We start from the raw sequence: 17,277 nt of genomic DNA, 5'->3' as shown, positions 1-17,277 counted from the left end.
GGAAAAACATGAAATATTTTTTGACTTAATTTATGGAACTGAGGTTTAGTTTTATCAAGTATTGCTTGAAATTAGGTTGCCATCAGCTGGAGCCAACATCCACATATACACACAGAGAGATTTTCACTCCCATGGTATTATTTGGGGATTTGATGGGTGTCAGCTATAAAAGACATCTGTCTGCAGCTGCCCTAGCCCTCTTAGCCCATGGATATGGAAACTGGTCTCACTGTTAATGCAAGACCTTTTTTCTCTACAGCAGTGGTTCCCAACCTTTTTTTGGCCATGCCCCACCTAGGCATCTCTAAAATCCTGATGCCCCTCCCCATGACATGTAATTTTTATTATTCAAAAAGTGAACTTCTTTTCATGTGGAGGAAGTCTATAAGGCCATTAACTTGGTTTAAACAAGCTTCCAAAGAACATGACATCCACGAAAGAGAAAAATAAAAGAACAAAAGAACAGTTGAAGTACTGAGGAAGAAATCATTAAGAAATTGTTTAAAATTATAATAATATGAAGTGATATGAAAAAACAGCAAATAAAGTTTCAAAACATACAATATAGAACTGAAATGCATAAATATGTCACAATATATATTTATATACTGTATATGAAGCCCCTAGAACCATAAGAAATGAAAATGTTCACTGTTAATAACTTCCCCTCTTAAAAATCAAATTTCCCCTCTTAAAAATCAAATTGCCCCCTTTAAAATCAAATTGCCCCCCTGTGGGGCATGTACCCCACGTTGAGAACCACTGCTCTACAGGAAGAGAAAAGCAACTTTAAAACACTGGTTTTGGGCCTGGCTGACATAGTTCAGTGGTTGAGCATCAATCTATAAACCAGGAGGTCGTAGCTCAATTCCCATTCAGGACACATGCCTGGGTTGCAGGTTCGATTCCCAGTGTGAGGAGTGCAGAAGGTAGTCAATCAGTGATTCTCTCTTATTATTGATGTTTCTATCTCTCTCTCCCTCCTTTCCTCTCTGTAATCAATAAAAATATATTTTTAAAAACTAGTTTTAGGCCAATTCTGTAATTATTATCTGGTTCTGTTGCTGAGGGGGAATGCTGAAGGGAAATTATTGGCTGCTCTCAAATATCTGGGCTCACTAAGAAACTCAGCATGTAGAGTTAGAGAGGATTGAAGAAACGCACAAACACAAAACACCTCTGGTTGTAAATTCATTTAGACAAAAGAGGGATCAGTATGAGCCTTTACCTAAATCCCCTGCAAGTGACAATTGTATTAGTTAAGCAGTAGATGGAGAAACCTGGACCACATTAGTATGCATCTTAAATTGAAAGCTCTCTGAGGACCATGGACAGCTGGCCTGGATAACTCCCATCACATAGCACTGTGCAATTAAGCTCATAGTACATGATTCTGGGTGAGGGTGAAGTGTGCCAACCTGCAATGTCTTTGAGCTTCTTTTGGGTAACTGCTTTTGGTTTGGTGTTCTCTCCAGAAACCAGTGGAAGGCCTGGATCCTCATGCTTTGACTTCATCTAAAAGAGAGAAGAAAGAGCTCGAATCAGACTAAAGTGCTCACCCATCCCTGCATGATTGCCAAATGGGGAAGCGGGGATCAGAAAAAAAAAAAAAAATCTCTGATATCCAAATGGCTCTGATGGGAACACAACAATACCATTAACAATGAAAATTATTTCCAATGGCATTCATCACCTGGTGATCATTTTACCTATTAGAAGTGGTTCACCTACATTTGAAGCTTATAATCTCTGAGAGATATGCTATAGAGAACTTTCTAAAATACCCCGGAAACCACTGAAACACACTGCTGGGCAATAAATCTGAAAATGGGGTGCTGTGCCTGACAACAATCATATTCTTGGCAACATTGAAATTATTAAATTTGCTTCATCACACCTGGGAGCCAAATTCAAATCCTGTTTGGCTTTTTCATCCCAAAGGAATTTAGTGCGAACATGAATTATGTCTTTCCAGCTCAAAAGAAGAAAGAGGATCAGGGTTTTGTTGGGAAGGAAGAGAGAAAAAGATGTTCAGCATTTATACTGAAGGGGTTAAAATTGGTTGAGAATAAACGAGGTTTTCAGATAATTACAGTGCAGCTGTAGATCTGTCAGAGTAGTGTCAGGATTTGCTTAACATAAGCCTTTATGACATGCATCTAAAGACAAAAATACAACTTTTTATGTTCCCACTTGACATGCCTATTCAGGCACAGCTCAAAATTACTTCTGAGTAAATGTGGTCAGAGAGACCTGGGTTCAAATCTCTGCTCCATCATTTGCGCTCTATAGATCCCTGGGCAAGTTATTATCTAAATCTCCGTGTTCACATCTATAAATTAGAGATAAGGGAAACCTCCTATGGGACTTGAAGACCTAAGAAATTCTAAAGCAGGGAGTAAGTGGCAGCAGTTTCTGTGTCATATATGATCCTGTACCCTTTTATATTCATTTGAGTATCAGGTAGAAAGTCACAAGAAAGAAGTAGATGTTCTAGCCTTTTAAAAGAGTGATACCCAGGTCTTTCCTCAATTAGGCGATGCAGAAGGAAGTCAGAAGGGTCACACTAAGTTTCCCTTAACCAACAGTCCCCATCTCCCAGGTTTGTGAAGTGTCATGATGATAATGCATATACAGGGTTTAGTGCATAGAAATTGGTCATCCTCTGCTTGACACTGAACCAAGGAAATTCTCTCAGGTCCACCAGAGGCCCAGGGGGACCTGCTACCCTGCCTACTATTCTTTCAAGTTGTATTTGTTCTTTTTCTAAAGCTAAATTGAGATGTCTAATCAAGAAGCAACATGGTGGCGTAAAAAGAGTACTGGATTGGAAGTCAAAAGACTAAGTTCTGGCCTTAGATCTGCCACCAATCAGGTGTTTGACCTTGGGCAACTATTTGTCCTTTAATTTCCTTCCTGTAAAAAATTAAAACTATGAAATCACTTAGACTCTTTCAGCTTTGATTTACAGCCCTTTACTTACAGCCCACAGTCACTGAGAAATTAGGTGTTGGACCTAAGTGAATCCATCTTCCAGCTAACTGCATATCCTTATAAACATTAGCATATTTTAATTCTTAGCTTTTAGTAAAAATCTTTCCCAAAGACATTACTTCCCTACCTTCCTAAACAGAGATGAGGGAACATGGTTTAACTTTTCTTGATGACTTGGGCAAATAATGAACATGACCTATTACATTGGATTATGATACAGTGTGGCCCTGAGGGACTTATAAAGGTGGGAAAGGTTCTTGATCCCTATACTAAATGGCCCCTCTCTGCTATCAATTGATACTTTTCCTTACTGTCAGATCTCTGAATCTGATCTGTGGCCATGTTTTTAACAGAATTGGCTCACTAAGTGTAGCTCTACCTGCTTGAAAGTCATAAAACAGTAATTTGTGACATCAATGTGATACTGAGAGATCTTTGGGGGTTTAGGTTAATAGATGAGTTTTGAATGCTTGGAGTTGTCCCAATGAGTGGAACAGTGCTGCAATTTGTAACACATAGGTCTTACTTGATTAATAATTAAAAGAAACATAATTTTGGGCTATGGTTGAATATCCTCTACAAAGAGGGTTGAGTGAATTCCTGATGCTAATGCTAATACAAGCAGTTTCTAGGAATTTAGGTTATTGCTTCTATTTTCTTCAGTCTCTTTTATGTAAGTTCCACATGCATAGGACATCTCAATCACTAGATTTAAGTTTGGTCACCTCTCTGGGAGTGTCAATCCTAGGACAGTGCCCTCGACTTCACCACCCCAATTTAGGCTATGGATCCTCCAAATCATACCACTTCCCTAGGTGCAGTTTGCAAAGTTTGGAACTCATCCTTAATCACATAGGAGTTTATTCCCAGGCCTCTTGAAGGACTTACAGTCGCTTGAAGGTACTTCTTTTGTTTTCGGGGGTTTAAAGCCATCTTGTGTCGAGCAGCTGAAGAATCCAAACAGCCCTGGGAGGTAGCTGGGGTGCTGAAACTAACGGATAGCTGGGGGCTGCTGGGAGAGGTGAGCGTGGCAATTGTTGTCAAGGACTGTGTACGCATGGGTATAGATGGGGGCTCAAAGGAGCTCTGAAGAAAGTGGAAGAAAAGAAACGAGTCAATTCTGTACGCTATCACTGGTCTCCAAAGTTGGACATCCCTCTGGTTGAAGAATTCCTAAAGCAGAAATCCTTCATGAACAATTGTCCCTTTTTACTACAGTAATATTGACACTTCAGGTCAATAGGCTCATTAGTGGCAAGGGACACAATTTCTGATTGTTTCCTGGTAGGTGAAAACAAGAAACAAGAAGTTCAGGTTGCGTCTCTGCTTAGAAAGTATTCAGTGGCTCCTCTTTGCCCTTTGGATAGGAGTCCAACCACTTAATGGAGTTTACAAGGTGACAGGGTGTGCATGTTCTCTTGTCCTGTGCTCCTATTTTATTAACAGGAGGGGCTGATTGGGATGAAGGCACAATCTGTGTCAGTAAAACCCATCAGCATTCATTTCTCTATAAGAGGGCTCATTGGATGCCAAAACTGGTTTGGCTCAGTGGATAGAGCATGGCCTGTGGACTGAAAGGTCCCAGGTTCGATTCCGGTCAAGGGCATGTACCTTGGTTGCGGGCACATCCCCAGTGGGGAGTGTGCAGGAGGCAGCTGATTGATATTTCTAACTATCTCTCTCAATTACTCTCTGTAAAAAATCAATTATATATATATATATATATATATATATATATATATATATATATATATATATATATATATTTTATTTTTTTTTTTAAAGAGGGCTCAGTGGAGGGAAGAAAATAAGACAGGAAGAGGGCTTGCCTGTAAGCTAACTTTACATAAACAACACACCACCTTTACTTATATTACTGTTCATGGATACAAGACTAATGGGAACACCCTCAGAAACTGAGTGCTCCCACCCCCAATGGTGTGGATATGGAGCATGCTACCTTGTCCTCATTATGGCTGGCTTCCACCTCTGCAAACTATCTGATCCTGGAGCTCCCAGTTGGGTTTCTCTATAGGAGCTTCAAAAAAGTATCCCCTGGGATTCCTGACATAGCATTTTTCACACCTCAAAAATACACCCCAGAGAACCTCTTGTTCCTAAGAATCTCCAGATATTTGTGTTAGCAGAAGCCCCTTTAAAGATCAGGTGCTTAACCACCAGTTCCCTTAAAACAGGAACCAGAAATATCTGAAATCCCTTTAGGAAGTAGGGCTCTTTCTAAGGCCTTACCTTTTCCCTCAGCCATATTGGTTAGGAGAAACCTAGAAAAGTTACCACAGGAGCCAACCATAGGATTTTATGAGATATTCAGGAAAGCAAAATGAATCCTTTTTTGACAGGTTTCTGAAAGAAAACTGAGGGAAGGAAATGGGATTCCTTTCTCTACTTTTCCTTCCCCACACCTCCTCCCAACTTGCATGCTGAGAACCAACACACCCTCCATGTACCCAATGTCAAATGTTTTCATTCTTTCTCCTGCGTTTTTGAGGGAGGTTGGCACAGAAAACTTCTGGTTAATAGATAGAGTTAAATAAGGTCCTTTCACCTCAACATCTGTGAGATGTGCCAGGCCTGGTGCCTACTAACCTAGAATCTTTCTGGGGGAGGAATCAGGATTAGGCCTTAGGCTAGGGGAAGAGGTCCATAGCACTGATTGATAGGGGTGCTGGACACTCCTTTGTGGTTAATTGGAGTAAGGCTGCTCTTTGGAAAAATAAAACACATTTTAGTATTTTCCTCCTTCTGTCATGTTTCTAGACCCAGTAAAATAATATAGTTCAGTCAACAATACACCTGGCCCTGGCCAGATAGCTCAATTGGATAGAGCATCATCATGATACAAAGTTATGGTTTTGATCCCCAGTTAGAGCACATACAAGAATCAACCAATAAATGCATAAATAAGTGGAACAACAAGTCTCTCTCTCTCTCTCTCTCTCTCTCTCTCTCTCTCTCTCTCTCTCTCTCTCTCTCTCTCTCTCTTCTCCCCATCTATCTCATCAATAAAAATTTTAAATTAAAAATAAAATAAATGTTAAAACTTACTACTACAAAGCTACAGTAATCAGAACAGCATAGTACTAGCATAAGGAATGGAACAGAACTGAGAGCCCAGAAATAAACCCATTCATCTACTGATTTGCACCAAGGGTAACAAGACCATTAAATGGAAGGAAGAATAGACTGTTCAACAAATGGTGCTGGGATAACTGGACAGCCATATGCAAAATAATGAAGTTATGTAGACCATATTTTACACCATATATAAATAACTCAAAATGGATTAGAGACCTAAAAATAAGAGCTAAAAGTCTTAGAAGAAAACATCCAGGTAAACCTTCATGATTAGATTTGGCAATGGTTTCTTAGATATGACACAAAAGCATAAGTACCAAAAGACAAAAAAGGAATAAATTAAACCTTATCAAAATGTTTAAAATTTTGACCAATTTTGTTCTCTTGAATAGAGTTTAAAGACAACTCACAGAATAGGAGGAAATACTTGCAAATTATATATCTGGTAAGAGTCTACTATCCAGAATATATAAAGAATTCTTACAACTCAACAACAACAACAAAATCTAAAATGGGCAAAGAACTTGAATAGGCATTTCTCTAAAGAAGATACACAAATGGTCAATAAGCACATCAAAAAACATTTAACATTATTAGTCACTAGAGAAATGTAAATCAAACCACAATGAGATACCACTTCACACTCAGTAGAATGACTATTTTTTTCTTTTTTCTTTCTTTCTTTTTTTTTTTTTTTTTTTTTTTTTTTTTTTTTTTTTTTTAGAAAAGGGAAATGAAAAAAGTTGCCCAGCATGTAGATATATTGGAACCCTCATCCATAGCTGCTGGGTAGCTGCTAGGGAAAATCGTTTAATGGCTCCTCAAAAAGTTGAACATAGACTTACCATATGACCCAGCAATTCCACTCTGAGGTATATACCCAAAATAATTGAAAACAGGTGTTTAAACAAAAACATATACATGAATGTTCACAGCAGCAATATTTATAATAACCAGTATGCAGATATAGATGAATAGCTAAACAAAACATGGTACATCCATACAGTAGAATATTACCCAGACATAAAAAGGACTTAAGTATTCATATCAATAATAATAAAAGTGTAATATGCTAATTAGACCGGACAGCCGAAGGACCTTCCAGACATCCTTCCGGAAGAAGCCACAGTAACAGGGACCGAGGCAGAGGCAATTAGGGGTGATCAGGCAGGCAGGCAGAGTGGTTAGGAGAGATCAGGCAGGAAGAGGGCTTAGGGACAATCAGGCAGGCAGGCTGGTGAGCAGTTAGGAGCCAGCAGTCCCAAATGGTAAGAGGGATGTCTGACTGCCAGTTTAGGCCTGATACCTCAGGGATCCCTGCAGGATCGGTCCTAAACACCAGCAGTCAGATATCCCCTGAGGGGTTCCGGATTAGGAGAGGGTGCAAGCTGAGCTGAAGGACCCACCTCATGCATGAATTTTGTGCACCTGGCCTCTAGTGTGCTATAATATGGATGAACCTTAAAAACATTATGCTAAGTGAAACAAGCCAGACACAAAAGACTACATACTGTATGATTACATTTATATGAAGTATGCAGAATTGACAAATCCAGAGAGGAGGGAAGAATGATGAGTGGCTGTTTAATAAGTATGGGGCTTCCATTTGGGGGAAACAAACTATTTTGGAACTAGATAGTGGTGATAGGTGCACAATGTTGTGAATATACTTAAAGCCAAGGCATCAGCCGAAACCGGTTTTGCTCAGTGGATAGAGCGTTGGCCTGGGGACCGAAAGATCCCAGGTTCAATTCCGGTCAAGGGCATGTACCTTGGTTGCGGGCACATCCCCAGTGGGGGGTGTGCAGGAGGCAGCTGATCGATGATTCTCTGTCGTCGATGTTTCTGACTCTCTATCCCTATTTCTTCTTCTCTGTAAAAAATCAATAAAATATATATATATATATTTTTAAATCTATTCACTTTACTTTAAAAAAAAAAAAAAGCCAAGGGATCATACAACTTTAATATGAAAAATTGTTATGTGGGAGAATCCAAGATGGCTGCAAAGGTAAACACCTAGCCACAGCCGCACACAACAATTTCAATAAAATACAACTAAAATATAAAATGGATATTACCCAGAACTACAGGAAAGTCAACTGACTGGAAATTCTACAATGAGAAGCAAGGAGAAAACCAGAGGAAAGAGTGGAGGAGCTGTAAAAACCTAAGGTACTGAGACACGCAGCGTGCAAAGAGAGGACGGAGCCGGAGAGGAGGGGCGGCGGAGTGCCTGGCTGGCGTTCCCTAGCGGGAAGGAGATAAAAGCTCCAGACTGTGCTGAACCCCAGACCTGATAGCGCTAAACCCCAGTTCTAGGCCAGACCCTGGGGACCCAGGCTCAAACAGAGGGAGCCGGGGCTGAGAGGCAGAATCCCAGGGGAGTGGCAAAAGACAGAGCTCCCAGAGGCATGCACATTGCGCACAGAGGATGGACTGTTGACTCTGCTGCCAGATTCCCTCCTCTCTGGATTTGTCAATTCTGCATACTTCATATAAATGTAATCATACAGTATGTAGTCTTTTGTGTCTGGCTTGTTTCACTTAGCATAATGTTTTTAAGGTTCATCTGAAAGAGACAAAGGCTCCAGACTGTGCTGGGCCCCAGTTCCGACTGCGCTGAACCCCAGTTCTAGGCCAGACCCCGGGGACCCAGGCTCATCCAGAGGGAGCTGGGCTGTAAGGCGGAACCCCGGGGTAGCGGCGAAAGGAGGTTCAGAGGCATTCACATTGCGGGCAGAGAACGGGCGGTTGCCTGTGCCACTGGATTGCCCTGGTGGGAAGGAGAAAAAAGCTCCAGACTGCTCTGAACGCCACCTCCAATTCCACTTCCAACTGAACTAAACCCCAGTTCCGGGCTCATCAGGGGAGAGCCTAGACTGTTTGGTAGCAGGCGAAAATCGAGGGCACCTTTCTCTCAGAGGTGCTTGCAGCGAGTACTAAAGGACCCTGGGGAATACTGACGCTCAGGAGCTGCATAGGGCGTGGCTGACAGAAGCCAAGGCTGTAGGCTCCACCCTGAAACCCCGCCCCATCCAAGCAGAACACAGAGACTTTTAAGGCTACCAACTCAGGGAAGCTGCAAAAATGCCAAGACAAGAAAATAGATCACAAACGAAAGAAATGGAGGACAAAAAGCGACTGGATATAGAGTTCAAATCTACGCTTATAAGGTTTTTCAAGAATTTTCTAGAAAAGGGCAATAAGACCTATGAGGATATGAAAAGGGATCAACTAGAATTAATAAGGAATCAACAAGAAATGATAAGGGATCAACAAGAAATAAAGAATACATTGTCTGAAATAAAAAATATTATACAGAGTCCTAAAAACAGAATGGAAAATCACAAGAATCAAGTCAAAGATTTGGAACATAAAGAGCCAGAAGACACTTCTCCGCAGAAGCAAGAAGGCAAGAGAATCCAGAAAATTGAAGATAATATAAGAAACCTCTGGGACAACTTCAAGCAAACCAACATCAGAATTATGGGGGTCCCAGAAGATGACAGAGAGCAAGATATCAAAAACATATTGAAAGAAATAGTGACAGAAAACTTCCCCCACCTGGTGAAAGAATTAAACTTACAAGTCCAGGAAGCACACAGAACTTCAAACAAAAGGAATCCAAAGAAGACCACACCAAGACAAATCATAATTAAAATTCCAAGAGCAAAAGACAAAGAGAGAATATTAAAAGTAACAAGAGCAAAGCAGGTAGTTACCTATAAAGGAGCACCTATACGATTGTCAGCTGATTTCTCAACAGAAACCATGCAGGCCAGACGGGAATGGCAAGAAATATTCAAGGTGATGAATAATAAGAACCTACAGCCAAAAATAATCTACCCGGCAAAGCTATCACTCAGAATCGAAGGCCAGATAAAGAGTTTCACTAAAAAACAAAAAAACAAACAAAAACAAAAAACTAAAGGAGTTCATCACCACCAAACCAGAATTATATGAATTGCTGAAGGGGGTTCTTTCGGAAAAGAAAGTAAATAAAGATAAAAATTATGAACAACAAATACATAAATATCAACAAGTGAATCTAAAAACCATGGGAATTAAAAAAAACTGATGAACAATATTAACTGGTGAATATAATAGAATCAGAGGTATGGAAGGGGAGTGAGCTGACGATTCTTGGGGAAAAGGGGAGAGGGGGATGTTGGAAGAGACTGAACATAAACTGTGCACCTATGGATGAGGACAATGGGGGGTGGGGAAAGGACAGAGGGTGCGGTGGGAACCTGGTGGAGGAGAGCAATGGGTGGGGGCGGGGGAAGAGGAACATTTGTAATAATATGAACAATAAAGATTTATTTTTTAAAAATTGTTATGTGAATTTTACTTCAATAAAAATTATCTGCCGAAACCAGTTTGGCTCAGTGGTAGAGCGTTGGTCTGCAGACTGAATGGTCCCACGTTCGATTCTGGTCAAGGGCATGTACATTGGTTGCGGGCACATCCCCGGTAGGGGGTGTGCAAAAGGCAGCTGGTCGATGTTTCTCTCTCATCGACGTTTCTAGCTCTCTATCTCTCTCCCTTCCTCCTCTCTGTAAAATATCAATAAAATCTATTTTTTAAAAATTATCTAATTCAATCCTTCCAGCAATTCAGACTAAATGTCCTAAGTCATCTGATTTCCTGTATTCTGCAGGAAAAAAACAACTTATAATCATAGCCTAAATCCATGAATCAGTGAGCATCCATGCCAGTCTGTGCTTTACCTTTGGTCCTAACCTAATTGGTATTTTGTTTGGTTTGGTTTGGTTTGGTTGACATATCTAACTGAAGGCTACGTCTCTCTATAGAATCTTTTAACATCAAAACATAGGTTTTTGCTGACTGGCCAATTATATTCATTATAAATTACCTTTCTGTTTACTTTTTAGTTCCCAATGTTAATTGTTTAAAATTCTACTTCACTTTAAATGCCCTCTCAAGTTCAATAACAAACAATTAAATTAACTATGTATTAGTTTGAGAATAGAAATGTTGATATGGGCACAATCTATTCATATTCCAATTGTTGATGAATATTATTTGATCGACAAACTTAGATATATGAAATACACATGCATGCCCTCTCATATGTCAAATGAATTTTTTCATATGGGTATATGTCTCTCAAATAATACTACATTCTCTAACCTTAAGATTTTGGAATTTAAATCTGTAGAGGCTTTACTTCCATCAAAATCTCCATTGTTTTCTTCCTGAAATAACTGAAAACATCTGGAAACTAATTTTGTTCAGATATTGCCTTCTATTGCTTATAAATTAAAGACTAATTAGTTGGCTTTTAGAACTGGATAGAAAATGTAAATCACCATGTAAATAAAACACCAAGAATGGCCTCTCCTTTCCCCAAATCTTCCTAGTATTGAGCTACAGCAGGAGAAAATAAAACTCAAGAAGAAACTATGCCTCTGACTTGTGCTCCACCTACCACTACCCTCACACAACCTGCCATTTAGGATGGGCTAACCTTCTTCATTGTCAACATTGGTGGAAAATCCTTCTTTCTTGGGGTCTTAGGTGACTCATCATCAGAAAAGATTTCTTCACAGTCCTGTGAGATTGTGTCAGATTGTGTAAGGTCGATGTTGGAATGGCGTGCTCGCAGTGGTGGAATCTGTTAAGGAGGAGTATAAAAGGAAAAAAGTTAAAACTTAGATACTTTCCTCAGAATTATGGGTGTTTTCTTATGGCTTAATGGTTAAAGGACTAAGAACCAAAAGTTTAAAAACATGCCAAAGAATCTTCTACCTCCCTGTTTTCACTTTTAGCACCTATTCAAACGAAAGATCAATAGCCTTAGCTCACACACCAATAGCCTTTTCTCTGTCTTTCCCTCCCTCTCCCAAATCAATCAATCAATAAAAAATAAACCCAAGTAACTTTTTTCCAAATACAGAATAATCAGCTCTGCAGTGGAGAAGGGTCCTTCCCTGTGTGGCCTTCCCAGAGATCGAAGGAGGGAGAGACATAGATTTGTTGTTCCACTTATTTATGCATTCATTAGTTGATTATTCTATGTACCCTGACTGGGAATTGAATTCCAATGCTGCATTTTGTGAAGACTAAATTATGTAACCTTCTCTCTGTTGAAACAGGTACAAAGAAGTTGAGCATCTTAGAGACTGTGCTAATGGAAAGACTATGGGTTTTTAAGTCAACATAACTGGGTCAGATTTCCAGGTCTATCACTTACTAACTGGGAGATCCTGAGCAATTTATTAAACCTCTATGAGTCTTTATCAATCCTTACAAACAACCCTTTGAGGTAGATATTAATATTATACCCATTGTAAATGAGGAAAGGAAGATTCATGCAAGTTAAGCAATCAGTCCAAGGTTACAGAGCCAATGGGTAGCAGATCAAGAATTCAAGTATAGGTATGTCTATTTGACTCAGATGCCATACTTTGAACAATTCTACCCTATTACCTCAGTGATCTTGGAGCCTCCAATCCAGATTCCACTTCTTTGCACGTAATGGGGCATAACTCCAAGCAGAGATCCAGAAACAGATCTATGCAAACTGTTAGTGATAGACAGAGTTCTGGAAACAGATCTCTGTGGAAGAAAGAAAAAACATGGAGGTTGGAATACTTGCACATTAACAGTGAGATGTCACTGTCATAATACTTAAATTTTTGGGTGTGTCAAAGGAGTGAATATGGTAACACTAATCAATACTATGTGCCAGGCACTAGGTAAGCAAATCAGATGAAGTACATTCTCTCATTCAATATTTACAAGAGCCCTATGGGGGTATAATCAGCAGAGAAGTAGGGCCAAATTCTTCCCTCCTTTTTGTGGTGGGGTAAGAATAGGAAATGGAGGAAGAGTAGTCCAAATAGGCATTGATATTCAAGTCCAGTATTACCTCCAAAGATCTGACACTCTGGAGCTCTGGAGAGGGGTATATTTTACGTCCTGGGCTTTCAGGCTCAGACTCCAACATGAAGATGCTTTCATGGGACAGGGATTTGCTCATGCTTCTCCTGACACTAGAAAAAAAGGAAACAGTCTTGTAAAAGCAGCCCAAGGGCCATAGGAACCAAAGACACATGTATATCTATAATCCTACCTAATGAAAGAGTAATATGCAAATTAACCATCACTCTGCTACACCCACCAGCCACACCCACCAGCCAATCAGAGCAGGTATGCAAGTTAACCCCAACCAAGATGGCTGCCTTCACAGAGATCATGAGGGAGGCTTGGGTTTCCCCGGCAACAGAGGAAGCCAAGCTTTCCACCTGCCCTGGCTAGTCTAGGCCTCCACTGCAGGCTACAAAATTTCAATTGTAAAAGATAAATATATCCCAAATACCAGGGCCTCCACTTGGGTTGCCAGGGGGTGGAGGCATGGCTTGCCTGCAAACCACCACAGGAACCTCGCCCAGGCTGCCCCATGCCCCAAGGGAACCCCCACCCTGAGACAGGACACCCTTCAGGGCAAACCAGCTGGTCCCCACCCGTGCACCAGGCCTCTATCCTATCTATTAATAATAAAAGAGTAATATGCAGATTGACCATCATTTCAACACACAAGATTGAGATAGCTGCCTCCACGTGGTCAAAGATCCTGCCCCCATGTGGACATAAAATGGCCACCACAAGAAGGCCTGCAAGGGAGGGCAGTTGGGGGCAATCAAGCCTGCAGGGGAGGGCAGTTAGGAGTGACCAGGCCAGCAGAGGAGGGCAGTTGAGGGCAAACAGGTTGTAAGGGGAGCAGTTAGACATCAATCAGGCTGGCAGGGGAGTGGTTAGGTGGTGATCAGGCTGGCAGGCAGAAACGGTTAGGGGCAATCAGGAAGGCAGGCAGGCGAGCAGTTGGGAGCCAGCAGTCCTGGGTTGTGAGAGGGACATCCCTCGAGGGGTCACAGATTGGAGAGGGTGAAGCTAAGAAACATCCCCTCCCCACCCCCCCCACCCCATGCACGAATTTTGAGCACCAGGCCTCTAGTATGGCCTATAAAAGACATCACAGAAGGAGTGTGGAGATGCACACAGAAAGTTGTTCATGAGATATTAAATGAAATTTCAGCTACCTTTAAACTTTTTTTTTTTTTGCAGAAATGAACAAGCTGATCTTAATTCACAGTGAAATGCAAGAGAACAAAAATAGCCAAAACAATCTTGAAAAAGAAGAAATTTGAGACTCACATTTACCACTGTCAAAACTGACTACAAAGCTACAGTTTGGCACTGGCCTAAGAATAGACATAGATCAATGGAATAGAACTGAGAATCCATAAATAAACTCACTCACCTCTGGTTACTAATTTTTTTTAAAAAAGGGTGCTAAGACCATTCAGTGGGAGAAATAATACTTTGTTGGGACACCTGGATAGCCACGTGCAAAAGAATAAAGTTGGACTCTTATCTCACAATATATAGGGTATCCCCCCAAAATGTATACACATTTGAACAGCTGATAACTCACTTAATTTTCACTCTTTTTCAGGTTTAACTGATTTTAAATAATGGGTAAAGCCATATTAAGTTTTGAACAAAGAAAATTCATCCTAAAGTGCCATTAGACTTTTTTTTTATAGGGATTCATAAAAAATACAGTTTACATTATAAAACTGGCAACAGTCAATGAATTGAGTGCACACAAATACTGAACAAAATGATTCCTGATGCTTGAGATTCCATTGCTTCATTATCAGTAGTGCCTGGACCAGAACAGTCATCTGTTTGAAAACAGACATTGACAAAGGAACTTATTCATTTCTATAGTTTTAGATTTTTTAATGAACTGTATGTTCATAAACACTGACTTTATAATATTCAAAATGTATATACATTTTTGGGACACCTTGTATATAAAAACTAACTCAATATTGGTCAAAAACCTAAATATGACAGCTTAAACACTTAGAAGAAAGCATAGGGGTATATGTTCATGACCTGAATTTGGCAATGTCTTAGGTATGACAAAAAAGATTAAACAACAAAAGAAAAAATAGATAAAGGGATTTCATAAAAATTACAGTAAAACCTCAATATAATGGACTAATTCAAGCAAAGGGATGTCCGTTAAAGCATAAAGTCTGTTATATTACAAAGTTAGGTTTTCCAAATGCATATGTTAAAAATTGAAAAATTAGTTTACCTGTTTTTCTTATGTAGACATGTTTGTGTAATTAAAATTATGAATGTATAAAAATTTTAATTTCATAGAAAAGTTTTCTATATGTATTACCGTAATTTTAAATTTATACTGAATAGGCCTAGTAAATGTGTGGATTCACCAGTCACTGCGATTAACAAATGCACAAGGCTGGGGTGTGGCTTAGCATCTGTGGAACATCTGCATGCATTATAACTGCTGCAGAAAGTCACATCATGTGACAACAGAACTAATTACTGCTGGAGATGCTGTGTAATCACATGTTAATCATTCACCCAACATTATTTACAAGCAAGTGACTCTTGGATTTCAATATGTAGACTATAGTTGAGGAAAATTCACATAACATTTAAGCAAGAAACTGGGGTCAGGAGTGATCCTCAGACATCCCATGTTATACTCAATTAATTTATGCTCCTTGCAAAATAAAGATCTATCTCAGTTCCTTAGAAAAGCGCCCTTACTCATGTATGAGCTCGCTCATGCACTTATATGCACTCCCTTTCCCTCTCATTCTTACTCTTTCTCCTTCCCTCCTTTCCCCACCCACCTCAGAGAGATGCACCTGCACACACCTTAGTGTGGAGAATGTGGCAGACTAAATGGACCATTTTGGAGGGGGAGGGGCAAGTAAGAAGGGGAAATATACAATTTTACAGAGAGGAAGGGAGAGGGATAGAGAGTTAGAAACATCGATCAGCTGCCTCCTGCACACCCCCTACTGGGGATGTGCCAGCAACCAAGGTACATGCCTTTGACTGGAATCGAACCTGGGACCTTTCAATCTGCAGGCCAACGCTCTATCCACTGAACCAAATTGGTTTCGGTGCGGGAAATATACAATTTTAGTGGAGACAGCCCTTGCCAATCTGTAGAGACAGCATAGAGTCAACCCAAATCTCCCTCCCAACCCCACTCCCTTCTGTTTTTAGCAGGGCTTGTCTTAGCCTTATTTGGAGCTATAAAGCCATGGTCTATAATGGTATCATTTGTGAGGTATGAAACAAGCCCCTGTCCAAAACCATCTCTACCATTAGCAAAGCTATCTGAAATTCTTCATATTCATTGCACTCATTAAGGTCCTCTTAAGGACATTTATTTGCTAACTGTTAGGGGGCAGTATAACATGTTTGCTAACTGTCCCATCACCACAAAGCAAAGCCTTAAGAGAATGAGAAGCAGCACAGGTGAGCTCTGTGGGGAGTTCATATAAGTCTAAAGTTTAAGGTCAGGAGAACAGGCCCAAGTAGAACTCCATAGAGGGGGATCCAATTGAACTAGGAACAGCTGGTGGTACTGGGTATCCAGATTTTCCACAATATGATGTGGAAAATGGGGCATCACAGATGAAACTTTGAATAGGGGTGGCAGGGGCAGAAACAATTTTCCCCATCCCTTTGTGAACAGTTGTAACATTTCCCCTAGTCTCCTGGAATAGAGGAAGAAATGGATTTGGGTTCTTTGTTTGCTTGCTTATTTATTTGTTCATTTTTACATTAATACAGTGACTTCACACTTATATCCCCAACTCAGCTAGATGGCTTCACGCATTCTGAGATCTAGCTCCCCTCACCCAGTAATCACAGATCTGCAGTCTGAGGGCCAGGTAAGCAAACAAGACCAAGCTTCCTGAATAATGTAGACTATTATTACCTTATAAAACAAAGGCCTACAGCTCATGTGGTAGACCCCATTTCTCAAGTTCTTGTAGCTATGACAGGGGAGAGTTTCCTTGATCAATGCACCCTCCACCGAGAGCTCTTAGGGAATGAGGTCTGCATTTACCATGTTCCAACCCATTAAGCTGTGCAGCCCAGAGGACAAGTCTACACAGGAGCACAGAGAAAGGGGACTGGGAAATGGCTGCATTGACAATGGTCATCGACCCAGCCTCCACAGTCATGGAGGCCAAAAGTCCTTGGAATCAAAGGCCCATCTGTGATTGGCTACCAAAGGGGGACCTGGGTCTAGCAATCTGCCCCTTACCCTGTCCCCATCCCCCTCTAACCCCCTCAAACCAGTCCCCCCAG

General features: G+C 40.6%; 1 protein-coding gene across 1 annotated transcript in view; it reads right to left on the bottom strand.

Annotated features, from left to right (window-relative positions):
* KIAA1210 overlaps nt 1–17,277 on the bottom strand; it is a 58,343-nt gene that overhangs the window by 9,547 nt on the left and 31,519 nt on the right. Inside the window, exons 4-8 of the mRNA XM_084869939.1 lie at nt 12,989–13,112; nt 12,547–12,675; nt 11,585–11,731; nt 3,883–4,080; nt 1,419–1,515 (exon numbers count right to left, since the gene is read on the bottom strand). Coding sequence (XP_084726065.1) covers nt 1,419–1,515; nt 3,883–4,080; nt 11,585–11,731; nt 12,547–12,675; nt 12,989–13,112 — 695 coding nt within the window. The remainder of the gene's footprint in view (nt 1–1,418; nt 1,516–3,882; nt 4,081–11,584; nt 11,732–12,546; nt 12,676–12,988; nt 13,113–17,277) is intronic.

The sequence above is a fragment of the Pipistrellus hanaki genome (genome assembly GCF_964339955.1).
Source record: "Pipistrellus hanaki genome assembly, chromosome: X".
NCBI classification, from domain to species: Eukaryota; Metazoa; Chordata; class Mammalia; order Chiroptera; family Vespertilionidae; genus Pipistrellus; species Pipistrellus hanaki.
The sequence above is the reverse complement of the archived record's forward strand: the minus strand, read 5'-3'. Positions and strand labels throughout refer to the sequence as shown.